General features: G+C 36.2%; 1 protein-coding gene across 2 annotated transcripts in view; it reads left to right on the top strand.

Annotated features, from left to right (window-relative positions):
• The window catches only part of SEC24A (SEC24 homolog A, COPII component), a 73,234-nt gene that overhangs the window by 14,427 nt on the left and 32,580 nt on the right, over positions 1-26,227 (top strand). Inside the window, exons 2-10 of one of the 2 annotated variants that reach the window (XM_025924127.2) lie at positions 6,607-7,095; positions 13,109-13,279; positions 14,931-15,008; positions 15,588-15,748; positions 16,057-16,229; positions 17,839-17,941; positions 19,184-19,310; positions 20,944-21,053; positions 25,099-25,211. In XM_025924127.2, coding sequence (XP_025779912.1) covers positions 6,607-7,095; positions 13,109-13,279; positions 14,931-15,008; positions 15,588-15,748; positions 16,057-16,229; positions 17,839-17,941; positions 19,184-19,310; positions 20,944-21,053; positions 25,099-25,211 — 1,525 coding nt within the window. The remainder of the gene's footprint in view (positions 1-6,606; positions 7,096-13,108; positions 13,280-14,930; positions 15,009-15,587; positions 15,749-16,056; positions 16,230-17,838; positions 17,942-19,183; positions 19,311-20,943; positions 21,054-25,098; positions 25,212-26,227) is intronic. The other variant, XM_086703811.1, reaches the window with a different exon arrangement.

Raw genomic sequence — 26,227 nt, 5'->3', positions numbered from 1 at the left:
GACTATATAGAAAATGACTAGGGCTTCAGTGAACTGTGTGGACTTTTGGTGTGATTTGGGACAGGTTACTTTGCTGCTCTTAGCCCGAAGTTTTTCAGGGTACCAGAATCTTGAGAGTCCTTTGGAATATGCACGTTCTAAAATAAATAACTTTTATTTATTTAATTATTTGAGGTGGGGGAGAGACAGGCAGAGAGAGAGAGAATCCTAAGCAGGCTCTATGCTCAGTGCGGAGCCCAATGTGGGACTTGATCCCAGGACCCTGGGATCATGAACAGAGATGAAATCAAGAGTCAGACATTCAGCTGAACTGAGCCACTCAGGTGCCCCCTAAAATAAATAGTTAAAAAGGAGGGGCTGGCTCAGTCTGGAGAACATGTGACTCTTGATCTCAGGATCATGAGTTCCAGCCCCACGTTGGGTGTAGAGATTACATAAGTAAGTAAATAAGTAAATAATTAAATACGTAAGTAAGTAAATATTTTTAAAATGGAATATGTACATTCTGTAATTCATTTATTAGTGTTTGATAAATCATGTATATATAAGCATAGTATTCTTAGAAATCAAACTAGTTAATCTCCCACAACATATTTCTCTGTTTTGATGTTTCAGAGATCAGCCAGAGATAAGTTGCTTATTTATACTTTTCACTCTTCCCTTACCTCATGTGTTGTTCAAGAAGCATTCAAGATGACTATATAAATGGGTTCTATAAACATTGAGGGGATAAAATTCAGGAAAATGAAACCTTTTAAAACCTGTGTAAATAATCAGATAAGTAACATATTTAGCTGCTTTTCATGAATATATTTAGCTTTCCCATTGGTGACTTCTCATTGGTGGTACCATTGAACAGTGGCCTTTCCCCTATGGCCAATTTTTTTTTGTCTTATCTTAAAATGATTCCAGGCCTAAAAGGTCACTATTTGAATACATTAAGTACTTTTCCATTGGATTACCATGGCATATGCACATTTATAAATCTGTTGCTTTCTTTGGGGTCTTAAGATAGAGATCAGTAAAAAAACAAAACAAAAACCCTAAATGTAAATAGAAAGGTCCAGAAATTAACCAGAAATGTTCTTATTGGAGACAGTGCCCCTGATAAGAGCCAGGACTAAATGGATTGGTTTAACTGTTCCTTCTGGTCCCAGTGTTTTTGTTTCTTTTGTTTTGTTTTCTTATTTGGAAAGATGACCATGATTGTGATGGTTTTGGATTTTCTGATCTCCTAAATCCCCTACCTTGTAATTTAGCAGTTAAGTAAAAGGGAACCAAATCACATATTTGAGTCAGAATGGTGCCACACTGTGCAGGGTGACAGATTTAGTTTTGTGTTCAAAGAAGTTAAGATGATATTTTGACAATAAAATTTAATCTATTTGGTATCCTATGGTATGAAATGTTATATATATGCTTAAATATAAAGTGATCCTCCGAAAAGGCAATTCTCCATTTTCCCAATGAGAAAATTTTCCCCTCTTCATTTTTCTTCAACTCACTTTGAAGTATGAAATTCTAGGGGTATGTATGAAATAAACAAATGACTATTTGTGGTATTTGGTGTTTTATTTTATTTATTTATTTATTTATTTATTTATTTAATTTTTTTTTTTTTCAACGTTTTTTATTTATCTTTGGGACAGAGAGAGACAGAGCATGAACGGGGGAGGGGCAGAGAGAGAGGGAGACACAGAATCGGAAACAGGCTCCAGGCTCCGAGCCATGAGCCCAGAGCCTGACGCGGGGCTCGAACTCACGGAGCGCGAGATCGTGACCTGGCTGAAGTCGGACGCTTAACCGACTGCGCCACCCAGGCGCCCCTGGTGTTTTATTTTATTAACATATGCATCTTTAAACTTTGTATTTAAAAGATATACAGTAAAACCTTGGATTGCGAGTAACTTGTTCTGTGAGCGAGCGTTCCACAAGATGAGCAAACATTTCTGATAAATTGTAACTTGATAAACGAGTGATGTCTTGCAATACTAGTGGTACAAGACACCAAATGTCACATCATCACAACTGAGCCAATGGTTCCCCCTCTCTATCTCTCTTGCTGTGGGAGTGGATGGTCATTGATGCAATGTCACATTTCCATAAAATTTTCAAAAGGAGGCAAAAGCAAATGTCATTGGATAGGTTCCTTGTTAAAGTTGCACGAAATGAAAAAGATTACATTGAATTACCAGTAGACAGCAGTGATTCCATTAGTGATAGTGAAAGTCATCCTACACAATAACCCTCCTCCTCTCTCTTATCTCCCTCACACCAGCCACGAAGGTTTTCAAAGGTAAGTGCAGGTTAATTTGTTTATTTTTCTTTATATTTTGAATTTATTATTTTGTATCATATTACAGTATTGTAATCATTTTTATGTGAATATTTTTGGGTTGTGGAACGATTCATGTGAGTTTCCATGATTTCTTATGAGGAAATTTGCTTTGATATACAAGTGCTTTGGATTACAAGCATGTTTCTGGAATGAATTATGGTTTTACTGTATATGTAAGGAGGGGCACCTGGGTGGCTCAGTCTGTTCAGCATCTGACTTTGGCTCAGGTCGTGATTTCATGGTTCGTGGATTCAAGCCCCATATTGGGACTCTGATCCTCTATCTCCCTCTCTCTCTGCCCCTCCCCCACTCTTGCATACATGTGCATGCACACTCTCATAAATAAACATTAAAAAAAGATATATGTAAGGAAAAAAGTTAAATACTATTTATTAGAAACATTCATTTTTTCCTTCTATACTTATGAAATCATTTTATTTAAAATCTTTAATGCACTTTTTTTAAAGGCTTTTTTTGTTTATTTTAGAAAGAGAGCATGAGTGGGTGAGAGGAGCAGAGAGAGAGAGAGAGAGAGAGAGAGAGAGAGAGAGAGATCTCAAGCAAGCTCCCTGCTCAGCATGGAGCTCAATGAGGGGCTTGATCACATGACCCTTGGATCATGAGCCGAGCCAAAATCAAGTGTTGGATGCTCAACCAACTGAGTCACCCAGGCACCCCTTTAATGCACTTTTTGATTTTAAAATGCTTATTGTGAAACACACTTACACTTTATATAAAACACATATGCACAGTTTATTTATTTATTTTTAAAGTAATCTCTGTGCCCAGTGTGGAACACAAACTCACGATCCTGAGATCAAGAGTCACATGCTCTACTGACTGAGCCAGCCGGGTGCTCTGCATATGTACAGTTTATTTGTTTATTTATTTAAAATATTTATTATTTTGAGACTAATGGTCTTTGGCTATTAAATGTGTTAATTGAAGTCAGCTGACGGAGTGACTTTACCATATGCATTTATTAGACTCAAAGATGAGGATTTTCATTGTAAATGCATATTTAAAGAGGAACTTTCAGTCTTTACTGAAAATTATTCATTAAGCCATTTTATATTATATGGTAAACTGTTACAAGGTAGAATTGTAAAGGCATATGTTTGCAACCGCTAATCTGCTCCAAGTTAAGAACAACATGCATAGCCACCTCTTTTGAGTTAGAGATATCAGATAAAAAGATTCCTTGGCCTATATAGATAAACAAATATTATTAACTAATAGTAAAATCAATTTGGGAGTGGAAGGGCCTTAATGAGAGAAGAATCATACTTGATTAACATAACAAATATGGATGTAGTGAATCTGTGGCTCAAGCCACTTGTCTGTGGCTCAAGCCTTTCTTGTCTGAGTTGACATACTTTACGTTAAACCTAACCTTACAGAAAAATTGAACTTTATGTTAAAATTTGCTTAGAGAGCAAGTAAGAAACAAACAGAATCAAAGGGATACAGGATACTTTACTTCCAGATCAGAAAGAACATATGTATTATCCTGGCAGTGTTTTATTAAAATAAAATCAATGTCCAGTATTTTTTAAAAAAGGAAATAGGAGATGAGACCAGAAAGGAAGCCAGGGACATAGAGGGTCCAACAAGCTAAGATAAGGACTTTGGAAGTTTTGAGCAGGGAAGTTGATACGATCCATGTTTTAAAAAGGTAATACGATGTGCAGGGAATAAATTATAGAGGGATAAGCGTTGCTGCAAAAGTATCAGTTGGTCAAGTGCTTTTCAGACTTTAACTGTGATCTACAATAAAAAAATACATTTTAAGTAGTGACTATATATATATATATATATATATATATATAAATTAAACCACAATATTTGTCTTTAATTACATGTAATGTACTGTGATGTTTGCCATTCTTTTTTTTTTAAGTTTATTTATTTATTTTGAGGGAGACAGAGACAGCGTGAGTGGGGGAGAGACAGAGAGAGAGGGAAAGGGAAAGGGAGAATTCCAGCAGGCTCCCAGCTGCCAGCACAGAGCTTGATATGGGGTCTGAACTCGTGAAACTGTGAGATCATGACCCGAGCTGAAACCAAGAGTCAGATGCTCAACTGACTAAGCCACCCAGGCGCCCCTATATTTGCCATTCTTAACTAATGTCTTCTGTTTGATGACAAAAAGGATAGTTTGTAACTCATTGATTTTATAAGTCATTTAATATATTGCTACTCACAGTTTGATAAATAGTATTAATCCACTAGTATAAAACATTTTTGTACAATGAGAACCTTTGTAGAGACTCATATAAGATGACTTCTGTTTTGAGAAATAAGTTTTAAGGAAAAATCTCACCTTATAATTGGGTGTTTATGGTACTTTGAAAAATCAATAGCATTTTAACTAATAAGAAATAAAATTAAATATTCTATCATAACTATTTACGAGGTAAAAAATATTTAGTAGCAAATTAGCTAAATTTAGTTTCTTTTTTTTTCCTCTTTTTTTGGGAGTGGAGATAGAGTGCATGCGTGTGCACATGGGGGAGGGACAGAGGGAGAGAGAGAGAATCTTAAGCAGGCTCCATGCTCAGTGTGGAGGTGATGCAGGGCTCGATCTCATGACAGTGAGATCATGACTGAGCTGAAATCAAGAGTCCAATGCTTAACCAACTGAACCACCCAGGTGCCCCTAACTAGGTTTAGTTTAAATAAGTTACAACATCTTTATGAAAAAAGCATGAAATATAGTTGGAAGATACATGTTTGAATAAATGTAGAGATATACCATGTTTGTAAATGGAAAAACTTTCTATCATAACAATATCAAGCTATCTAAAACTAATACGTACATCAAATGTGATTCTAGTCATTTTATTTTCTATGTGTAGGAATCTGCATGAAGGGTCTTACATTTTTGTGTATGTTTGAAAATTTTCATAATAAAAAGGTTTATAAGAAGGTATCTTACCTTTTTTTTATAACTTCCTTTTTCTCTTAATATTCTTTTTTAAACTTAAAAATTTTTTTAAGTTTATTTCTTTATTTTGAGAGAGAGAGCAGGTGAGCAAAGGAGGGGCAGAGAGAGAGAGAGAGAAAGGGAGAAACCCAAACAGGCTCCGTGCTATCAGCACAGAGCCCGATGAGGGACTCGAACTCAGTAACTTTGGATCTGTTACCTTGTGAGTGATGTTGCACATGTAGCAGCAGGTGTTGCAGGCAAAGTGCTAGCAGTGCTGTCCCTCCTCTGTGATCATCCCATTCCCACAGCTCAGGCAGAAAAGCAGCATGGCAGCCAACTTTCTTATTTCCTTTTATTTTCTAATTTTAGGGATAGAAATAACAGTTTATTCCTGGGTAGGAGAAATAATTCTCAGGATTTTTTTTTTTAATATAACAGCTTTAAAGTGTACAGTTCAATGGTTTTTAGTGTATTCACAGAGTTTTGCTTCCATCAGTACTATCAGTTTTATAATATATTTTATAATTCTGAAAAGAAACTTTATTCCCATTAGCAGTTATTCCCCATTCCCTCCTCCACCCAGCCAGGGGAATTGCAAATCTGTCTCTGTGTCTGTGAATTCTCCTATTCCGGACATTTCATGTAAATGAATCATACATTGTACGTATGCCCTTTTGTGATCAGCATCTTTCACTTAGCTAATGTTTTCAAGGTTTATCTGTGTTAAAAAATGTCATCAATATTTCATTCCTTTTATGATGAAATAATATTCCATTGTATAGATACACCCCTTTTGTTTATCTGTTCATCAGTTGCTGAACATTTGGGTTGTTTCCACTTTCTGGCAATTGTGAATAATGGTGTTATGAACATTTGTGTATGAGTTTTTATGCAGGGTAGGAGTAGAATTGCTGGGTTATACATTAACTGTTTAATACTTTGAGGAACTGCCAAAATGTTTTCTGCTGTAGTTGCACCATTTTACACTTCCACTAGCAATGTATGAGGCTTCCAGTTTCTCTGCATTCTTGTTAACACTAAAATGTTTACTGTCTTTTCATTTTAGTCATCTTACTTGGTGTCACTGCCATCCTGTTGTGGTTTTGATTTCTATTTCGCTAGTGACTAATAATGTTGAGTGTTTTTTGCATGTACTTACTGGCCATTTGTATATCTCTTTAGAAATATATTTGAATGTCTAAATCCTTTGCTCATTTTTAATTGAGTTATATGTCTTTTTATTGTTGAATTGTACGAGTACCACATGTTGCACTGTATTTTTAGAAGTATTTTTATTGCTTTGTTTGCAAGACTAATTTTTTTCTCTTCTTATTGGAAGGTCCTGTCCAAAATACACTGATGTCTTCACAAGTATCAGTGAGCCAAGGATATAATTCTCAGCTTCCAGGATCCTACCCTCATCTAATACCAGCAAAGACTCTGAATCCCGTCTCTGGACAGTCTAACTATGGTGGTTCTCAGACTGTTTCTCCCTTAAGTAATTATCAGGGACCTGGGCAGACTCTTTATAGACCACTTGTGGCTTCTAATCCAGTGACAACTTCACTCCACAGTGGTTCTGTTCCCCGAATGCCACTACCTACTTCTCAGAACGCAGCTGCTACATCAATGCCTTCTGGTAGCTTTCTTCCTGGAGCCAGTGTACAACCACCTTCAAATTGGCAATATAACTATCCATCCACAGGAAACCAGACAGACCATTGTCCTCGTTCATCATCCCAATCTCTGTCTGGGAATACAAATTTGACAACTCATCAATATGTTTCTTCTGGGGATCCTTCACTTCAAAACAGCTTCATAAAATCAGGTAAAGTTCTTAATAGGAGTGCTTCATATGTAGAAATGGGAAAATTTTGCTTGTTTAGATGTTTTGTTTTGTTTTGTTTTTTAATTTTTTTTTTCAACGTTTATTTATTTTTGGGACAGAGAGAGACAGAGAATGAACAGGGGAGGGGCAGAAAGAGAGGGAAACACAGAATCGGAAACAGGCTCCAGGCTCTGAGCCATCAGCCCAGAGCCTGACGCGGGGCTCGAACGCACGGACCGCGAGATCGTGACCTGGCTGAAGTCGGACGCTTAACCGACTGCGCCACCCAGGCGCCCCTGTTTAGATGTTTTAATTAACATTTCAAGCCCTGAAACCATATGGAGAACTATTGGTTTTTTAAATTATTGTTAATCTTTAAAGAAATTACTTTTCTAAACTTTGAGTTAACTTAAAATCATGGATTTGCTTCCTTCCTTTGAAAGTATGCTCTGTGTTTCTTTCAGCCATGATATTTCAGGGAATCAGATATGCATACAGAACCACTTCCTTAAGGACTTGCCATTACTTTTTTTTTAATGTTTTTATTTATTTTTGAGAGAGAGAGAGAGAGAGAGAGCAGGGAAGGGGCAGAGAGAGAGAGGGAGGGAGACCCAGAGCTTGAAGCAGGCTCCAGGGTCTGAGCTGTCAGCACAGAGCCCAATGTGGGACTTGAAACTCACGAGCCGTGAGATCAGAACCTGAGCCAAAGTCGGACACTTAACTGACTGAGCCACCCAGGCACTCCATTGCCATTACTTTTATTAACTGGGTTCCATCTTGTAGTGTAGGAAGCTCAATCCCTCTGATCTGTCTTTGGTCTTGATCTGAAGAAGCTTGGATTATCTTTTTGTTGTAGCTTAGATAGTTTTGGTCCCCAGAAACTGTAGTATCCTGTAGGGGTAGGTGAGAACAGACAGTAGCTTTTCTAGTGAGGAGTGTTATTGAGCAGAACTGCAGTTTTAGAAAACAGTGGGCAGAGATTTATATCTATGTTTTCTTGTAAAAGTTTTATAGTTTTAGTCCTTATATTTAGGTCTTTGATCGATTTGGGAGTTAATTTTTGTGTATGGTGTTAGGTAGGGATTCAACTTCATTCTTGTGCCTCTGGGTTTGCATTTAACCCAGGTCTATTTGATGGAAGGAATGTTGTTTCTTCCAGTGAATGTTGTTGGCCCCCTTATTGAAAATCAATTGATCATAAATGTAAAGATTTATTTCTAGACTCTGATATCTATTCTGTTGATCTATGTCTATCTTTATACCAGTATCAATTTGATTACTGTAGTTTTATAGTAAGCCTTGAATTTGGCAGGTATAACTCCTCTAACTTTTTTTTTTTTTTTAAGACTGTTTTGGCTGTTCTGCGTCCCTTGGCATTTCCATAAGAGTTTTAGTATTAGCTTGTCAATTTTTGCAAAAAAGACAGCTGGATTTTTGATAGGGATATCAGTAATTACCTTGTATATGTATTTCTGGGTCTGTATACTACATACACTTCATCAGGCTCCTGGAAATATTTTTCTTAGCCTCTCGTCAGTCATCAGCCCCAATGAACTCATTTTGCATTTTGGCCTATCAAGGTTAAAGCTGCTTCTAGGAAATTAGTTTCTTTGTAGAAATCTGATCTGCTGTTAAAACTCAAATCTTTCTGGTTGCTTTTATTCTTACTCATTTGGCACCATAAGTGAGGGTCAGTCACTTGAAATTAATGAATTTTCACCTTATTATCGATAATTCTAAAAACATTTATTGAATATTATTTTCCAGCACTTTACCAAACTTTTATATGTGGTATCTTATTTAATCTTCACACAGTCTCTTTTACAGATAAGAAATGTGAGGCTTGCATACTTTGCCCAAATCCACAAGAAAATAGTTTGGGAAGGGGCGCCTGGGTGGCGCAGTCGGTTAAGCGTCCGACTTCAGCCAGGTCACGATCTCGCGGTCCGTGAGTTCGAGCCCCGCGTCGGGCTCTGGGCTGATGGCTCAGAGCCTGGAGCCTGTTTCCGATTCTGTGTCTCCCTCTCTCTCTCTGCCCCTCTCCCGTTCATGCTCTGTCTCTCTCTGTCCCAAAAATAAATAAACGTTGAAAAAAAAAAAATTAAAAAAAAAAAAAGAAAATAGTTTGGGAAGAGATATTATTTAAAATCTGTTAAAGGGGCACCTGGGTGGCTCAGTCGGTTAACCTGACTTCGGCTCTGGTCATGATCTTGCAGATCATGAGTTTGAGCCCCCTGTCAGGCTCTGTACTGACTGTGTGGAGCCGACTTGGGGTTCTCTCTCCTCTCTTTGCCCCTTCCCCACTTGCACTCTTGCTCTCAAAATTAATAAATACATTTTTAAAAATTAAAAAAAAGATAACTATTTAAGAGTACGTGTAGCTTTTCATTAAAAAGGACATCATCAATAATCTGAAATTTTTTTGTCTATAACAGAAGTCCTCAGGTAGAGGGCTACACCACCGATGTGGTGAAGGAGACATAAGCAAGTGTCAAAACTTATGAAGGTTCCCATATAAGAGAAGGAAAATGGGGTGTCTGAGTGGCTTAGTCAGTTAAATGTCTGACTTCTGATTTTGGCTCAGGTCATGATCTTACAGTTCATGAATTCGAACCCCGCATGGGGCTCTGCACTGATAACTTAGAGCCTGCTTGAAATTCTCTCTCTCTCTGCCCCTTCCCTGTTCTCTCTGCCCATGTTCCCTGTTCCCATGTGCTCTCTTTCTTACAAAATAAGAAATAAACTTTATGGTGTGCCAGGGTGGCTCAGTTTGGTTAATAATCTGGCTTTAGCTCAGGTCATGATCTCACGGCTCGTGAGTTCGAGCCCCGTGTTGGACTCTGTGCTGAGATTCTTTGTCTCCCTCTCGCTCTCCTCCTCCCATGCTCATGCTCTGTCTCTCTCTGTCTCTCAAAAATAAATAAACTTTAAAAAATCAGTAATAATAAATAAATAAACATAAAATTAAATAAATATATATATAAAATGAAAGAAGGATATATAAACTAAGAATATTAACCTTAAATGTATTACTACTCTTTTTTTTAAGATATTTCTAAAAAATTCCTCATTTTTTACCTTTGTTTTTTCAACACATCATTGGCAATAGGTGCCTGATTATCTGATCTCAAGACTCTGTCTAGGTTATATTGTTTCTAGTCCACATATTAAATTTCTCTGACTTTTTTTTTTTTCTAATAGGCTATGTTTTAACATCCTTACATTAACTTTAGGGATCTCAAAGGGCAGGTTTTAAAACTCTAGCTATTAGTGTTACAAATAAGAATTATTCAGTTTGTCAGGCACCTGGATAGCTCAGTCATTTGAGCGTCTGACCCTTGGTTTCGGGTCAGAGCATGATCTCATGGTTTGTGGATTCAAGCACCACATTAGGCTTTGTGCTCACAGTGTGGGGCCTGCTTGGGGTTCTGTCTCCCTCTCCCCTCCCCAGTGTCAAAATAAATAAATAAACTTTAAAAGAAAAAAATAATTATTCAGTTTGAAGGGCGCCTGGCTGGCTCAATCAGTGGAGTATGCAACTCTTATCTCAGGTTTCTGAGTTTGAGCCCCGTATTGGGTTTAGAGATTGCTTAAAATCTTTAAAAAATTATTCAGCTTGACAAAATATCTGTTTTATGAAATGTAGCATATTGTGGTTTCAATTTTTTTTCCTTAAAGGTATGAAAAATCTCTATGCTTACTAGTATTTTGTTAAACATTAGTTTGTTACCTCTTTGTGATCGGATATATCATACATTCTTGCTCATGCTGAGTTGGTAGTGTACCTTGTCCTTTTGTTCCTTTGACTTGTCTGTATTGCCTTGGATATGTGTCAGTGTTGCTTTGATAAGAGAGTTATATGGCAGTAATCTTTGTCTTCCCTTGTCAGCAGGGCACTGATTCATCTTGTTGGGGCTACAAGGTTCAATAATACGATCATTTTTCATTTGGCTCTGAAGATTTGAACAATATTGAAGAACCATTGAAAATTTTCATATCTGGGGGCGCCTGGGTGGCTCAATCAGTTAAGTGTCCGACTTTGGCTCAGGTCATGATCTCACATTTGTGGGTTCAAGCCCCTCATTGGGCTCTGTGCTGACAGCTGAGAGCCTGGAGCCTGCTTCAGATTCTGTGTCTTTCTCTCTCTCTCTGCCCCTTCCCTGCTTGTGCTCTCTCTCTGTCTCTGTTTCTCAAAAATGAATACATGTTCAAAATAATTAAAAAAAAAAAAGAATACAAAGAAAATTTTCATATCTGGGTATCTTTATTCTCGTTAAAAAATACAAGGTTTTACAAAACAGGTAGAATATTAGCAAAAATTTATTACCTATTTCACTTACAAATTCAGAGGATTAAAAAAAGTCCTAGAATGAAAAAATTAAATCATATTCTTACCAGCCATATTTCATCTTCTTTGTAGACTTTGTTCCTCCTCTGGTAAATGAGCAGGTGGGAACAATGTTCTTGACTTGAATGAACAGGTGGTATGAGTTTTGGAACTTTAAAAACAAAATTTTTTTTAACGTTTATTTATTTTTGAGACAGAGAGAGACAGAACATGAACAGGGGAGGGTCAGAGAGAGAGGGAGACACAGAATCGGAAACAGGCTCCAGGCTCTGAGCTGTCAACAACAGAGCCTGACCTGGGGCTCGAACTCACGGACCGCGAGATCATGACCTGAGCCAAAGTTGGACGCTTAACCAACTGAGCCACCCAGGCGACCCATGGAACTTTTGATATCATGGAGAAGAGTTTCCCCAAAAGTAACTGACAGTGTTTTTACACTTATCAAAACTTACTGTCCTGATAGAAAACTGGTAAAATCAAGGCAGGGAGATACAAGGAGATACAAGAACAAATACCATGTTATTCTTAGTTTTGTTTGATGAGTACTTTTTTCTTTTTTTTAATTTTTTTATTTATTTTTGAGACAGAGAGAGACAGAACCTGGATGGGTGAGGGACAGAGTGAGAGGGAGACACAGAATCCGAAGCAAGCTTCAGGCTCTGAGCTGTCAGCACAGAGCCTGACATGGGGCTGGAACTCACAAACTGTGAGATCATGACCTGAGCTGAAGCTGGACACTTAACCGACTGAGGCACCCAGGTGGCCCTAGTTTGATGAGTACTTTTAAACCTTTTGGATATTAGTGTTTTATAAAGCATATACATAAACTTTGTATCGTTTCCTGATTTTTAAGCCTAGGGGATGTTCTTAATACAGTATATTTCAACCATCATTGAAACTAAACTACTTTTTTAAAAATATATATTTATTTTGAGAGAGAGAGGGAGAGAAAGAGCAGAGAAGAGTTAGAGAGAAGGAAGGAGAGAATCCTAAGCAGTCTCCATGCTGTCAGTGTGGGACTCGATCAGATTGAACTGTGAGATCATTACCTTAGCCAGAATCAAGAGTCAGTCAGACGCTCAACTGACTGAGCCACCCAGGTGCCCCCAAAGCAAACTACTTTTTATTATTATTAGCTAAACATTGAACAAGGTACAAATTTATAATCCCATTCTGGAAGGTTATGGCCCAATTAAAATGAAGCAAAATGAAATAAAACTTGCAGAATTTAGAATAACCACAATAGTTTATAGTTTTAGAAAGCTGTCAACCTAATTGAATTAACTGAATGGCCTATATTAATAGGTTTTTAATAAAATTTTATTCATGTTAATTTCTATCAGAATGTTTGACATGACCTTGTTGAAGCTCTATGACCAGGTTATAAAAAGTTAAACAGGGCATTGAAGTGATTTGATGCTTATTTTATATTTATACTACTTTAATAATTGATAAATTAAGAAGCATGTGAAAGAGACTTGGAAATGTGTAAAGCATGCATATAAATTAAGAATTCATAAGCCTGAGCAGGTAACCTATTTCTGGTAATTTGGTACTGATTTTAATTAAAATGTAAATTTAGAAGTTACTCAAATTTGGTAAAAGGTTGTTTTGCCCTTTTTCTTAAGTACGTAAGTGACTTGTGAAAAAACAATATTTCTATAGGTTCTGCACCCCCCTTATTGAATCCACCTCTGCCTACCACTTTTCAACCAGGAGCTCCTCTTGGGCCCCCTCCAACTGGAGGACCACCTCCATTGAGGGTGCTCACTCCTCAGAAATCATCACATAGAGGTGTACCCCAGCCCTCATTTAATTCAGCTGTCAACCAAGAAGGTAAGCAAGGCAAACCAAGTCAAGTCCTAAAGTTTTGACTTAGGTTGGAAGGGTGAATGTTTTTTTGAATTCTGTGCATTCAGATAATATTTTTTCCAGAAAATCTAGTTGTTTTGGTTAGGGAAGGCCTTCAGGAATTTAGGGTTTAAAAAGGGCTCCTTAGAATTCTACTACCCTGTGCTGGGCTGTTGCCTAGCATTTGAGAACCACTGCTGTTAACTTTTTTGTTGCCATGCAGATTTTAATAATCATGGCTAAAAAGTTAGGTGCCTTTTGGAAGAGGAAGGCGAGAAGAGAACTTTCACTTTTCTGGGCATGGTGTTAGAATGATTCTTTTAATATATTGGCTCTTTTCCATGGAAGCAGTATTTTGATTTCTGCTATTAAGTATTAACAAATATTTATGAACCTAAATAAAAAGTAAAATATGCAAGCGTTTTGAAGTTTTATATAAATAATAAAGTGTTTTAAAGCATTGTTTTCAGTTATTAGTTTAAACAATATATTTTGGCAAGTAAGAAAATTGATTTTAGCAATAACCTAACCATTAATAGCAACATGTGGAAATGGGAAAACAAGAAGAGGGGAATAATTGTTGACTATACCCGACTACTGAATACAATTAATGTTATCATTTTTGTTTTTTCTTGTAGCATTTCCTTTTTTATTACTATAGGTAGGGAAAAGACTGACCTGTGAATATTTTGAAAAGAATGGTGTTAACAATGAGTAACAAAATGATAATGTCCCACTGTTTGCCTCATTATAACTTTTAAAATTGAGCTACAATAAATATTTAAAATTTTAACCAACTAAAAATATGCCCAATGTTTTTGTTTATTTTTACAAACACTTTTCCCAAGGTTTTCAGTATCAACTCATGGCTAAACTCATGGTGGCCTTCAGAACTGGAAAGAAGTTAACTAATTTTATTGAAACTATTAAACTTACCTATCTGGTGTTAAAATGATTGTTAAAGTTAGCACCTTTGTACTTAGAAGCTGGAGGTTGATACTATTAATTAATTTTAGCTTCTTCTATACCTGAGTTAGAGTTCATAAATAGCAGAGGCACCTAGAAATAGATTTTAATTCTTCATAAGCAGATGTCCCTGGCATTTATCTTTTAAGTCTTTAAACTGGGGGGCGGGGAGGGACAAACTAAGATTTTTATTTTATTTTAGTGATTGTTCTCTAGACTAAAGCATTCATTCTTTAATTTATGTCACCTTGAAATTAATTCTAGATTCCATTTTGTTCCATACTTTGAAAAAAAAAGGTTTTTTATCCTCATAATTTAAATTTTCTTTAAATAGTATTGATTTGGGTGATTTTTTTTCAGTGTGTACTGCTCTTTAGAGGTTTTTAATGCTGCTCTTGACTTCTGAAATCTGAGATAGTATATAATTTTATAACGTGCACAAAGGACCATTCATTTTAGAAGTTCATAAAAGTATTTGAAACTTAGATGTGTTCTGTATATTTAAAAACTTGCATTATATGAAATTTTTATTTCAACATTTGACATTTTTCCTGGGCTGTGGATTAAAGTATTTGGAAAGTTACCTTAAATTTCAGATACCAGCTCAAATTTTTCAGAAATTGTAATGATTGTTCTAGTTTGAATATTATTAATAAACTTCCTTTTTTAGGTATTACACCAAATACCAATAATGGATCTATGGTGGTTCACAATAGTTATGATGAAATTGAAGGCGGTGGCTTTTCAGGTGAGATGCTATGAAAGTTGTTTTTGTTTTGTTTTCCTTTGCTTTGCTTTTTTTTTGTTTTAGTATGTGTTCATTATAGGAAACTGGAGAAAATTTGATAATCATGTCACACAGCAGTACCTCATGTTAGCATTTTTGGTCTCCATACCTTTAGAGTTTTTGTTAGTTTTTTTTTTCCTTTCAGAATTGGGATCGTGGGCTTTATTATTATGTTACAGCTATAGAGTATTTGTATCAATTAGATCTACTCAAATGTATTTAACCAGTTTAACATTTAATATCTTTTCATTGAAATTGCTTTGAATTAGAATTTTAGTCTGAATATAAAGTTTTGGAAATGATATGGAAGTAAATTAATCATACCAAGCTTATATAGTCTACATTAACTTGATTTTAATCATTGCAGTTGCTTTGTTAGCAGTGTTTGTTAGCAATGTTTATTTGTCTTACTTTGCAAAATTGATGGATGAAAGTATTAAATTACCCAGTGGATTTTAGAGTTATAATTCAGTGGATGGATGTGTGTATTTAAAGTATTCTGGAATATAAAACAGAACTTAAAAGTTACCTTGTTTCTAGCAACACCACAGCATACTAATAAGAATCCCACAATGAACCGAAGTGTTGGGTATTCATATCCCTCCTTACCACCTGGTTATCAGAACACAGCACCACCTAGTACAACTGCAATGCCACCTTCTTCCTTAAATTACCCAAGTGGGCCACAGGGCTTTAATCAGGTAAACTTTTTGGTGTTTTGTTTTTGCTTTTGTTTTTGTTTTTACCATGTTTCCATTTTTTGATTTAAATTGTGTAGACATAAAAAAGTTTTAGGAAGGTGTAATGAATTTTTTAACCAATTGGAATAATGGATATTTCATAAGACTCATGTTATATTATATATTTCCAGAACCAAAATATTGACCAGGAAATCTAGATTATAGTTTTGTTATTTAGAGTGAAATTAAGTAACCAAGTCCTTATACACTTCTGTTTTCAACTGAAGACATTATAAAGGCTGTTTACTTTGAAATTATATTATCTTTAGACTCCCTTAGGTGCTAATCATTTAACTACAAGCATGAGTGGATTAAGTCTCCATCCAGAAGGGCTAAGAGTTATCAATCTTCTTCAAGAAAGAAACATGCTTCCATCAACACCTTTGCAGCCTCCTGTTCCAAATTTGCATGAAGATATCCAGAAACTCAATTGTAACCCAGAGTAAGGCTTCAGATAGCATTTCTTATTAAATATGACATTTATTCTAGAAGTTTAAGATTTTTTTGGAGTTTCATGTATTATAAACGTTGTATAAATGCTAATTTTTGAAAATAGTTTTGCATACAGAAAAAACCTTAGGAAATTGCTTACTTTCATTGATATCTGAAATGTTCTAACTCAAGAAATAGAGTTGTAACTTACAAGCTGATTACTGCTCTTATCTGCTCTACTGGGACTCTGATACTCATTATCATTGTGGTGAACAAGTCCAAAGTATGGGGATTTGATTCTACATAATCCTTCATTTGCTCTCATCTTAAATTATTTTGTATAGCAAACAGAATTATGATACTCTTTTCTCCCTTCAAATGGATCATTAATTTAAATGTATATGGTAACCACTTTCTGATAAATTGAATTTTGTTATTTCTATTATTTTTTTTATTTAAGGTGTTTTTTTTTTATTTTTATTTTTTTTTAATTTTTTTTTCAACGTTTATTTATTTTTGGGACAGAGAGAGACAGAGCATGAACGGGGGAGGGGCAGAGAGAAAGGGAGGCACAGAATCGGAAACAGGCTCCAGGCTCTGAGCCATCAGCCCAGAGCCTGACGCGGGGCTCGAACTCACAGACCGCGAGATCGTGACCTGGCTGAAGTCGGACGCTTAACCGACTGCGCCACCCAGGCGCCCCGATTTAAGGTGTTTTTATTAAAGCCTGGGTCCAGGACCCATGGACAGAAAGAGCTGCCGTATTTTGTCATATTAAAAAAATTTTTTTAATGTATTTTTGAGAGAGAGTAAGAGAGTGCATGCGTGCACACACACGGGAGGGGCAGAGGGAGAGGGAGACACAGAATCCAAAGCAGGCTCCAGGCCCTGAGTTGTCAGCACAGAGCCTGGTTCTGGGCTCAAATCCACAGACTGTGAGATCACGACCTGAGCGGAAGTTAGACTTGTAATCGACTGAGCCACCCAGGCACTCCACGATTTTTTTTTTTTTTTTTTTACATTTATTCACGTTTGAGAGACAGAGAGACAGAGCACAAGTGGGGGAGGGGCAGAGAGAGAGTGAGACACAGAATCCGAAGCAGGCTCCAGGCTCTGAGCTATGAGCACAGAGCCCAATGCGGGGCTCGAACTCACGAACCGCGAGATCATGACCCGAGCTGAAGTCAGAGGCTTAACCGACTGAGCCACCCAGGCGCCCCAAATTTTGTTATTTTTAAATAGTCTTTTTAGAACGTTCAACAAAACAGGTCTTTTCAGTAATAAATTTAAGTTTGCATTTGCATATTTGGGTCATCACCTTGTAATTCCAGTGTAATAGAGATTTATATAAAGGAAAATAAGTCATCTGTTAGTCTGAACTGTCTTATGCACAAGCCAAGCCAAAAAGAGACTTTATTTTAGTTATATAATAGTTGTAATTTTCTACCCTCTCTTTCTGAATAGGACTTAAATATTTAAATGGGACAACATTTGAGAGGACCTATTGAAGTGTTCTTTGTAATTTGATCCAGTGTTAAATGTACCTTTTGGAGTTTTTTTTTTTTTCCTCCAAAAATAATCATAATAACAACTGACACGTGATTTTTACTTTGATACAGGTTATTTCGATGCACACTGACTAGCATTCCTCAGACTCAGGCCTTATTGAATAAAGCCAAACTTCCTTTGGGACTGCTGCTTCATCCTTTCAAAGACCTAGTGGTATGTTTCACTAGTGAAAGTAAATGTTTTATGGGAAATTAACTTGATGGTGAGGAATTTTCTACAGTAATGCAAGAATCACTTGTAGAATTTATTTGAGCTATCTTTAGGAATTTGACCACTGACAGGTTCTTTTATTTGTAATTCAACCAGCACTTTTATTACCAAACACTTGAAAATGAGGTAAAATAAGTTGAATTTTAAAAAAATTCAAGAGGGACTAAATAGAAGTACTAAAAGAAAATAAATAAATCAACCATGCTATTTTAAAAAGTTGTAAATTATTTGCCCATTTAAAATACTTTACCCAGTCTTCCAGTTCTGCCATTCTGGGAGTAAATTTGTTCCTTGAGGAAGCTGTTCCCTCTGCTAAAAGGGAAAAACGAAGATGTCCACTTTTATCCTAAGGCTCTGAGACCTTGACATATGGACCTTGACGTTTTTCAGAGGATTAATACATAAGTGAAGTAACTTTCCCAAAACGAACTTATATTCAGGCTTTAGAACTTTTAATATGTAGGATAAACTTTAAGTAGGAGCATAATTGGAGAGTTTGAGTATTTAAATATAATTTACTCTTACCTTACTTTGTCACAGTAATTTTATGAGAACTTGGTAAGCCTCTTAATGTAATATGAAGAAATCCTAATAATTTCCTTGGTCATTTCATTGATCTTAGAATGTTGATCCTTACTTTACCATCCATGTGAAAAATACACTGGATATTTACTATGTTTGATTTATAATATAAATACGTAATGAGAAAATAAATACTTAAAAATTTTTTTAATGTTTATATATTTTTGAGAGAGAGAGAGACAGAGAGCGAGCAGGGGAGGGGCAGAGGGAGAACGGGAGACACAGAATCTGATGCAGGCTCCAGACTTCAGGCTCTGAGCTGTCAGCACAGAGCCTGACGTGGGGCTTAAACTCACCAGCTGCGACATTATGACCTGAGCTGGAGTTGGATGCTTAACTGACTGAGCCTTCCAGACACCCCAAAATAAATACTTGTTAAAGGAAGAATTTAATGAGAATGCTGCTGAAACAAACCAGTAGTTTTTAAAATTAGTACATTTCATCTACATAATTTTTTTGTGTGGCAGTTTGAACACTTCTTTTTACCTTTGTTTTTTTCTCCAAAATTATAGTATTCCAGAAGTTACCTGGAAGGTATGGATTAATGTTTGGCCTTTAGACGTAATGATCACTCCCTTTAAAAAATTTGTTTTGTTTTTCTAGCAATTGCCTGTGGTTACCTCCAGTACAATTGTGAGATGCCGCTCATGCAGGACGTACATCAACCCTTTTGTCAGCTTTCTTGATCAAAGGAGATGGAAGTGTAACTTATGTTACCGAGTCAATGATGGTATGTTCTGGTTTTTTTTTTTTTTTTTTTTTTTGAAACTTTTTCAAATTTCTCCTTGCATTGTAGGGAAAGCCAATAAGACAAATGTAAAGTTAAAAAAAAACAAAAACACAACCCCAAACCCTTTCTTACTTAACCTGTAATCCTTCCACTCAGACATAACTTCCATTAACTTTTTTCTGTGCATTTATACTTATATATAAAAAATTGTATACTTTTTGAACAAAAAGTGTGATAATATTCTGATACCGTTTTTTTACATTTATTATATTGGGTATATAATAAATGGCATATTTCATGGTATTATTTAAGCCTATAATTTAAGAAATATTTTTATTTAGAAACTGTCCCATGCCTTTTCTCTAGGGTGAAAGAAATAAGTCCACAGAATAGCTGCCATTAGCTTCATTCACTGCAATAAGGAGGGAAGTGGGCAGTGCTAGAAGGTTAGTTGAATGTAGTTTTTTCAGTAATTGAGGAAGAGGAGATCTCTTTCAGAAGCTGTTAACAGTTTATATTTAAGGAATTTCATCTAACCAGTAACATTTTATTAGGATTAGAGAAGAAAAAGGGTATGCTGCTATCCACATTGAAAATTAGGTCTCTGGTGTACCTGGCTGGCTTAGTCAGTAGAGCATGTGACTCTTGATCTCAGGGTCATGAGTACAAGCCCCATGTTGGCATAGAGCTTACTCAAAAAAAAAAAAAAAAAAAATTAAAAGTAAAAAAAAGAAAATTAGGTCTCTGGAAGGAAATTTCATTTAGTATTGGCAAATGGAGAATTTAAGAGATTTTTTAAAACCATTTTTATTGTTTATATTATTTAAGAGTAAAGGGAGGATAGTGTAAGAATGTTATTTTTATTCTCTAATAATTCAGAAAATGTATTTATAGTATTTAGTATGTCTTTAAAATCTTATGTATATGGGCTTCATTATGTGAAATAAAATTATAATAAAGGTAGAAGTTACTTTAGTATGCAGCCCAGACCATTTCATGAACTATGGCTTACCCTTTAACATATGTAGGAATTTGAGTTTCTAAATAGTTAATGGGAAGACAGGTGCAATGATAATTTAGAAAATATTCTTTGAGCTCTAGTGTATAGGCAACTGATGTTCCATAAAGGCCTCATTAATTAATGGAAGTGACCGAACTGTTAGACTTCATTTAGCTTTAGCCTCTCAGGTATTTGTGCCATAGTTTTCAAGGGGCAGCTGAAAGCTATGGGGCAGCCAGAGGCTGTACATTTCATGTCAGTGTTAATACTCGCGTATGGTTATGAAATTTAACACAAGATTTTGTCTCACATGTAAGAAAATAATTAGTATTCATTGAATTTTTATCATTCTTTTAAGCTGTTTTAGGAAAGCAGCTTTAGTGAGAATTGAGACAGTGTAAATTAGAAGGTAGGAAAAGAAATATCACAGTGATAGTAGCTGTAAAATCATACTTAGTACTATTAAGTATGGGGGAAACTTGAATAGAACTCAAAAACAAAGTGTATTTATCCTTTAATTTTTAGTCCATATTGGCTTATTTATAAATCTTCAAAATAAGAAAACAGCTAAATACAAGATAAATTGACCTTAATCCTTTCAGTTGTATCATTGTATGTTGTTAACTTACATAGTTCCTGAAGAATTCATGTACAACCCTTTGACCAGAGTCTATGGAGAACCTCACAGAAGACCTGAAGTTCAGAATGCTACTATTGAGTTTATGGCTCCTTCAGAATACATGGTAAGCTAGCTTGCTTGCTTGCTTCCTTCCTTCCTTTCTTATTTTTTTAGAGAGATTAAGCTATTGCGCACATGGTGGGAGGGACAGAGAGAGAAGGAGAGAGAATCCCAAGCAGACTCCACACTGTCAGTGCAGAGCCCAACGTGGGGCTTGATCTCACAAACCATGAGATCATGACCTGAGCCAAAACCAAGAGTAGGACGCTTAACCAACTGAGACACCCAGGCACCCCGCTTTCATTTTTTTTTTTTTAACTTTGCAGGTTTTTTTTTTTTAATTTTATTTTTTATTTTTTAAAATTTATATCCAAATTAGTTAGCATCTAGTGCAACAATGATCTCAGGAGTAGATTCCTTAGTGCCTCTTACCCATTTAGCCCATCCCCCCCACAACCCCTCCAGTAACCCTCAGTTTGTTCTCTGTATTTTATTTTATTTTATTTTATTTTATTTTATTTTATTTTATTTTATTTTTTATTTTAAAAAAATTTTTTTTTAACATTTATTTATTTTTGAGACAGAGAGAGACAGAGCATGAACGGGGGAGGGTCAGAGAGAGGGAGACACAGAATCTGAAATAGGCTCCAGGCTCTGAGCTGTCAGCACAGAGCCCGACGTGGAGCTTGAACTCACGGAGTGCGAGATCATGACCTGAGGTGAAGTTGGCCGCTTAACTGACTGAGCCACCCAGGCGCCCCTGTTCTCTGTATTTAAAAAAAAAAAAAATTTTTTTTAACGTTTATTTATTTTTGAGACAGGGAGAAACAGCATGAACAGGGGAGGGTCAGAGAGAGAGGGAGACACAATCTGAAACAGGCTCCAGGCTCTGAGCTGTCAGCACAGAGCCTGACGTGGGGCTTGAACTCACGAACCGTGAGATCATGACCTGAGCCAAAGTCGGATACTTAACCAAGTGAGCCACCCAGGCGCCCCTCTCTGTATTTATGAGTCTCTTCTGTTTTGTCCCCCTCCCTCTTTTTATATTGTTTTTGTTTCCCTTATGTTCACCTGTTTTGTCTCTTAAAGTCCTCATATGAGTGAAGTCATGATTTTTGTCTTTCTCTGACTGACTAATTTCAATTAGCATAATATCCTCCAGTTCCATCTATATAGTTGCAAATGGCAAGATTTCATTCTTTTTGATTGCCAAGTAATACTCTATTATATATATATATATTCTCTATTATATTATATATATAATATATATACACTGTGTATATTATATATGTATACACACACACACACACACACACACACATACATACCACATCTTCTTTATCCATTCATCCATCGATGGACATTTGGGGCTCTTTACATACTTTGGCTATTGTCGATAGTGCTGCTGTAAACATTGTGGTGCATGTGTCACTTCGAAACAGCACACCTGTATCCCTTGGGTAAATGCCTAGTAGTGCAATTGCTGGGTCGTAGAGTAGTTCTATTTTTAGTTTTTTGAGGAACCTCCATATTGTTTTCCAGAGTGGCTGCACCAGTTTGCATTCCCAACCCTGCTTTCATTTTTTATATGTTATTGTATAAAATTATATAAATAATATATTTTTATATAGTATATTACTTAGTACTAGATTTTAAATAAAACACTGTGTCATCTTTTACCAAAATTGTATGCTTTTAAATTTTATATGTTATACTTGTTCATTATAAATGTAGTTAAGTATACAGGGGTAAATTTGAAAAGTAAAAGTGTAAAGTTTCACTTATATTTCTTGTGCATCAATCCAGAAATTTACAATATAATATTGGGATCATGTTTACTTTTAAGTCACTTCCAACTTTTTCCTAATAATGCCATGATAAACACTCTTTCGCAAGTACTATTATACATTTGTATGAATATCTAAAGTCTTGCATTTTTAAAATAATAATTATGCCCAAGGTTAAATTAGCACTTTACATTTTACAGAATACTTACATTTAAAAACAATTTCTTTAGTGTTTTATTTATTTTTGAAAGAGACAGAGTGCTAGCAGGGGAGGGGCAGAAAGAGAGGGAAACAGAATCTGAAGGTGGCTCCAGGCTCTGAGCTGTCAGCACAGAGCCTGAAGCAGGGCTTGAACCCACGAACAGTGAGATCATGACCTGAGCCGTAGTTGGACGTCCAGTGGACTCAGCCATCCAGGCGCCTTAGCACTTACACATTTAAAAAAATTTTTTTGACGTTTATTTATTATTGAGAGACAGAGAGACACAGAGTGTGAGCAGGGGAGGGGTAGAGAGAGGGGGAGACACAGAATCCGAAGCAGGCTCCAGGCTCTGAGCTGTCAGCGCAGAGCCCGATGCGGGGCCCGAATTCACAAACCACGAGATCATGGCCTGAGCCGAAGTCGGTCGCTTAACCAACTGAGCCACCCAGGCGCCCCAGCACTTAGGTATTTTTGATCATCATAAACAACAGTCTGAAATAAGCTAGGTGAATGTTGTTCCTGTCTGTAAGGTAGGAAAACAAACTTCGGTTAAGTGACTTCCTAAATACCATTTAAGTAAGTGGGAGAGCTTGCATAAAAATCCATGGCTTTGATTTGGTTACTATTTCACCATGCCATAATTTTCTCTAAATAAAGGGAATATTAAGATAAGACTTAACATGAACTTTTAGTATTTTATTTTACCTTGTTATATTTTTGTAGGGTAATCTCCCTCTATTTGGGCAGTGGACACCATTTTGGTATAGAAATTATGAGGGTGCATTTTCTTTTCATCACAGAAAAGTTCAGTGTAGAAGACAGTTTTGTGACATTTAAATGGTCAGTAATGGGGTGCCTAGGTGGCTCACTTGGTGGAACACCAACTTTGGCTCAGGTCATCATCTTGCGGTTTGTGAATTCGAGCCCTGCATTGGGCTCTGTGCTGACAGCTAGGAGCCTGAAACCTGCTTCAGATTCTCTCTCTCTCTCTCTCTCTCTCTCTCTCTCTCTCTCTCTCTCTCTCTGCCCCTCTCCTGCTCATGCTCTCTCAAAAATAAACATTAAAAAAATTAAGAAATAAAAAACAAATGGTAATAGTTTTCTGTAGTGTAGCTGTGTCTGTTGAATTCAAGCCAAAAAATCAGAAGCCTCTGTTCTTTTGAATTGCCCTCCCTAGGGCTCTTTTGTCTCCCAGGTTTTACAAAAGTGGCTTCCTTTAAATTTGTAAACTTGCTTATTGTAAGATGTTTTGCTCCTTCGTCACTTATCTCATAGGTGAGAGATGCTATGGATTTGGCAAGTGATCTGTGCATAAAAATATAAAAGTTAGTATACCACATGCCCAGTTCTCATTGTGGTTTTTTGATGCTTTTTAGTGAATTGAAAACAAATCTTTAACTTTGGAATTTTTTATTTTATTCTATTCTATTCTCTTTTAAATGTTTGTTTATTTTTGAGAGATGGCACACACGAGCAAGAGAGGGGCACAGAGAGAGGGAGAGAGAATTTCAAGCGGTGCTTGATCTCACTGTGAGATCATGACCTGAGCTGAAATCAAGAGTCAGATGTTTAACCAACTGTGCCACTCAGGCACCCCTAAATTTGGAATTTTAAAATATAGTTGTACTTTTTTATGGATTTTAGCTGAAATGCATTGGTTAAGGAACCAGCTCAGGCTCACTTGAGAAATGAAGTCACAGCTATAATTTCCCTATATTGTGAAATATTGTGTACATATGGAAAAGTCTGTAAAACATAAGTGTGTAGTTTACCAAATAATAAACACCTGTGTTAGTACCACCCAAGTCAGAATTGAGCATTGCCAGTACTCCCAGAATGCCTTCTGATCACATTTTCTTTTCTTCCTGTCCTAGAGAAAAACTCTTCTAAGGGCAATCACATCTTCATTTTGTGTTTTATAAGTATGTGTCTCAAAAAAATAAAGTTTTGCCTGTTTTTAAAATTCTTGTTATTTTTGTATTGTTTTCTCAATCCATTATTGTTTATAATTGTCTTAATCTATAGATAATGTTTGTTGTTTTGCTGTAAGTGGGCCAGACAGATGATAAGTTTAGATTTAATCCTTTGAAATGATTTATTGAGATCTTTCTTTTCTTCAGTTACGACCACCTCAACCTCCAGTGTATCTCTTTGTGTTTGATGTATCTCACAATGCCGTTGAAACTGGATACTTGAATACAGTTTGCCAGAGTTTGTTAGACAATCTGGATTTGTAAGTATCTTAATTCATCTTAAATTTGAAACTAGCAAAATGAATAAGTAGTGTCAAAATAGAAAAAATGCTATATAATTGTGTTCTAAAACTCCATAAAATTGATTCGTTAACTTTAGATCTCACTTTCTCTGAGAAACATAAATTTATTTTAACTTAAAAAAAAATATTTATTCATTTTGAGAGAGAGTGTGAGTGGGGGAGGGGGAGAGAGAGAGGGGACAGAGGACCCAAAGCTGGTTCTGTGCTGACAGCAGCAAGCCTGGTGTGTGGCTGAAACCCACGAATCATGAGATCACGACCTGAGCTGAAGTCAAACCGTCAACCGACTGAGCCACCCAGGTGCCCCTTACTTTTTTTAAATGAAAAAATTTCAAACATGTAGTAAATAGAAAGAATGTAGTGAACTTCCAGGTACTTATCCCTCACCTTCAATATTTTTATTTTTATTTTATTTTATTTTTTTTTAAATTTTTTTTTTTCAACGTTTATTTATTTTTGGGACAGAGAGAGACAGAGCATGAACGGGCGAGGGGCAGAGAGAGAGGGAGACACAGAATCGGAAACAGGCTCCAGGCTCTGAGCCATCAGCCCAGAGCCTGATGCGGGGCTCGAACTCACGGACCGCGAGATCGTGACCTGGCTGAAGTCGGACGCTTAACCGACTGCGCCACCCAGGCGCCCCATCACCTTCAATATTTTTAGCGTTCATCTGTTCTTGCTTCATCTAATTCCTCCCATACATAAACACTTTTTTCCCCTTGAGTATTTTTACTCAAACCATAGTCAGCATATCCTTTTAACTATAAGTACTTAGAATTATTTTTAACCCTAAGATTCAAGTATTACACTATACAAAATTAGCAATAGTTCCATAATATGAATTAATACCTGGTTCTAGTTTTGGTTGTCTCAGAAATGTCTTTTTACTGTAAGTTTGTTGAAATAAGAATACAAACAGTGTGTACAAGTGGCATTTCATTATCCTATGTCTTAAGTCTCTTAAAATATCTGTA

This window comes from Puma concolor, chromosome A1, assembly GCF_028749965.1.
Source record: "Puma concolor isolate L17-30 chromosome A1, mPumCon1.1.hap2, whole genome shotgun sequence".
In the NCBI taxonomy this organism is placed as follows: Eukaryota; Metazoa; Chordata; class Mammalia; order Carnivora; family Felidae; genus Puma; species Puma concolor.
This window is presented reverse-complemented; position numbering and strand designations above follow the sequence as displayed.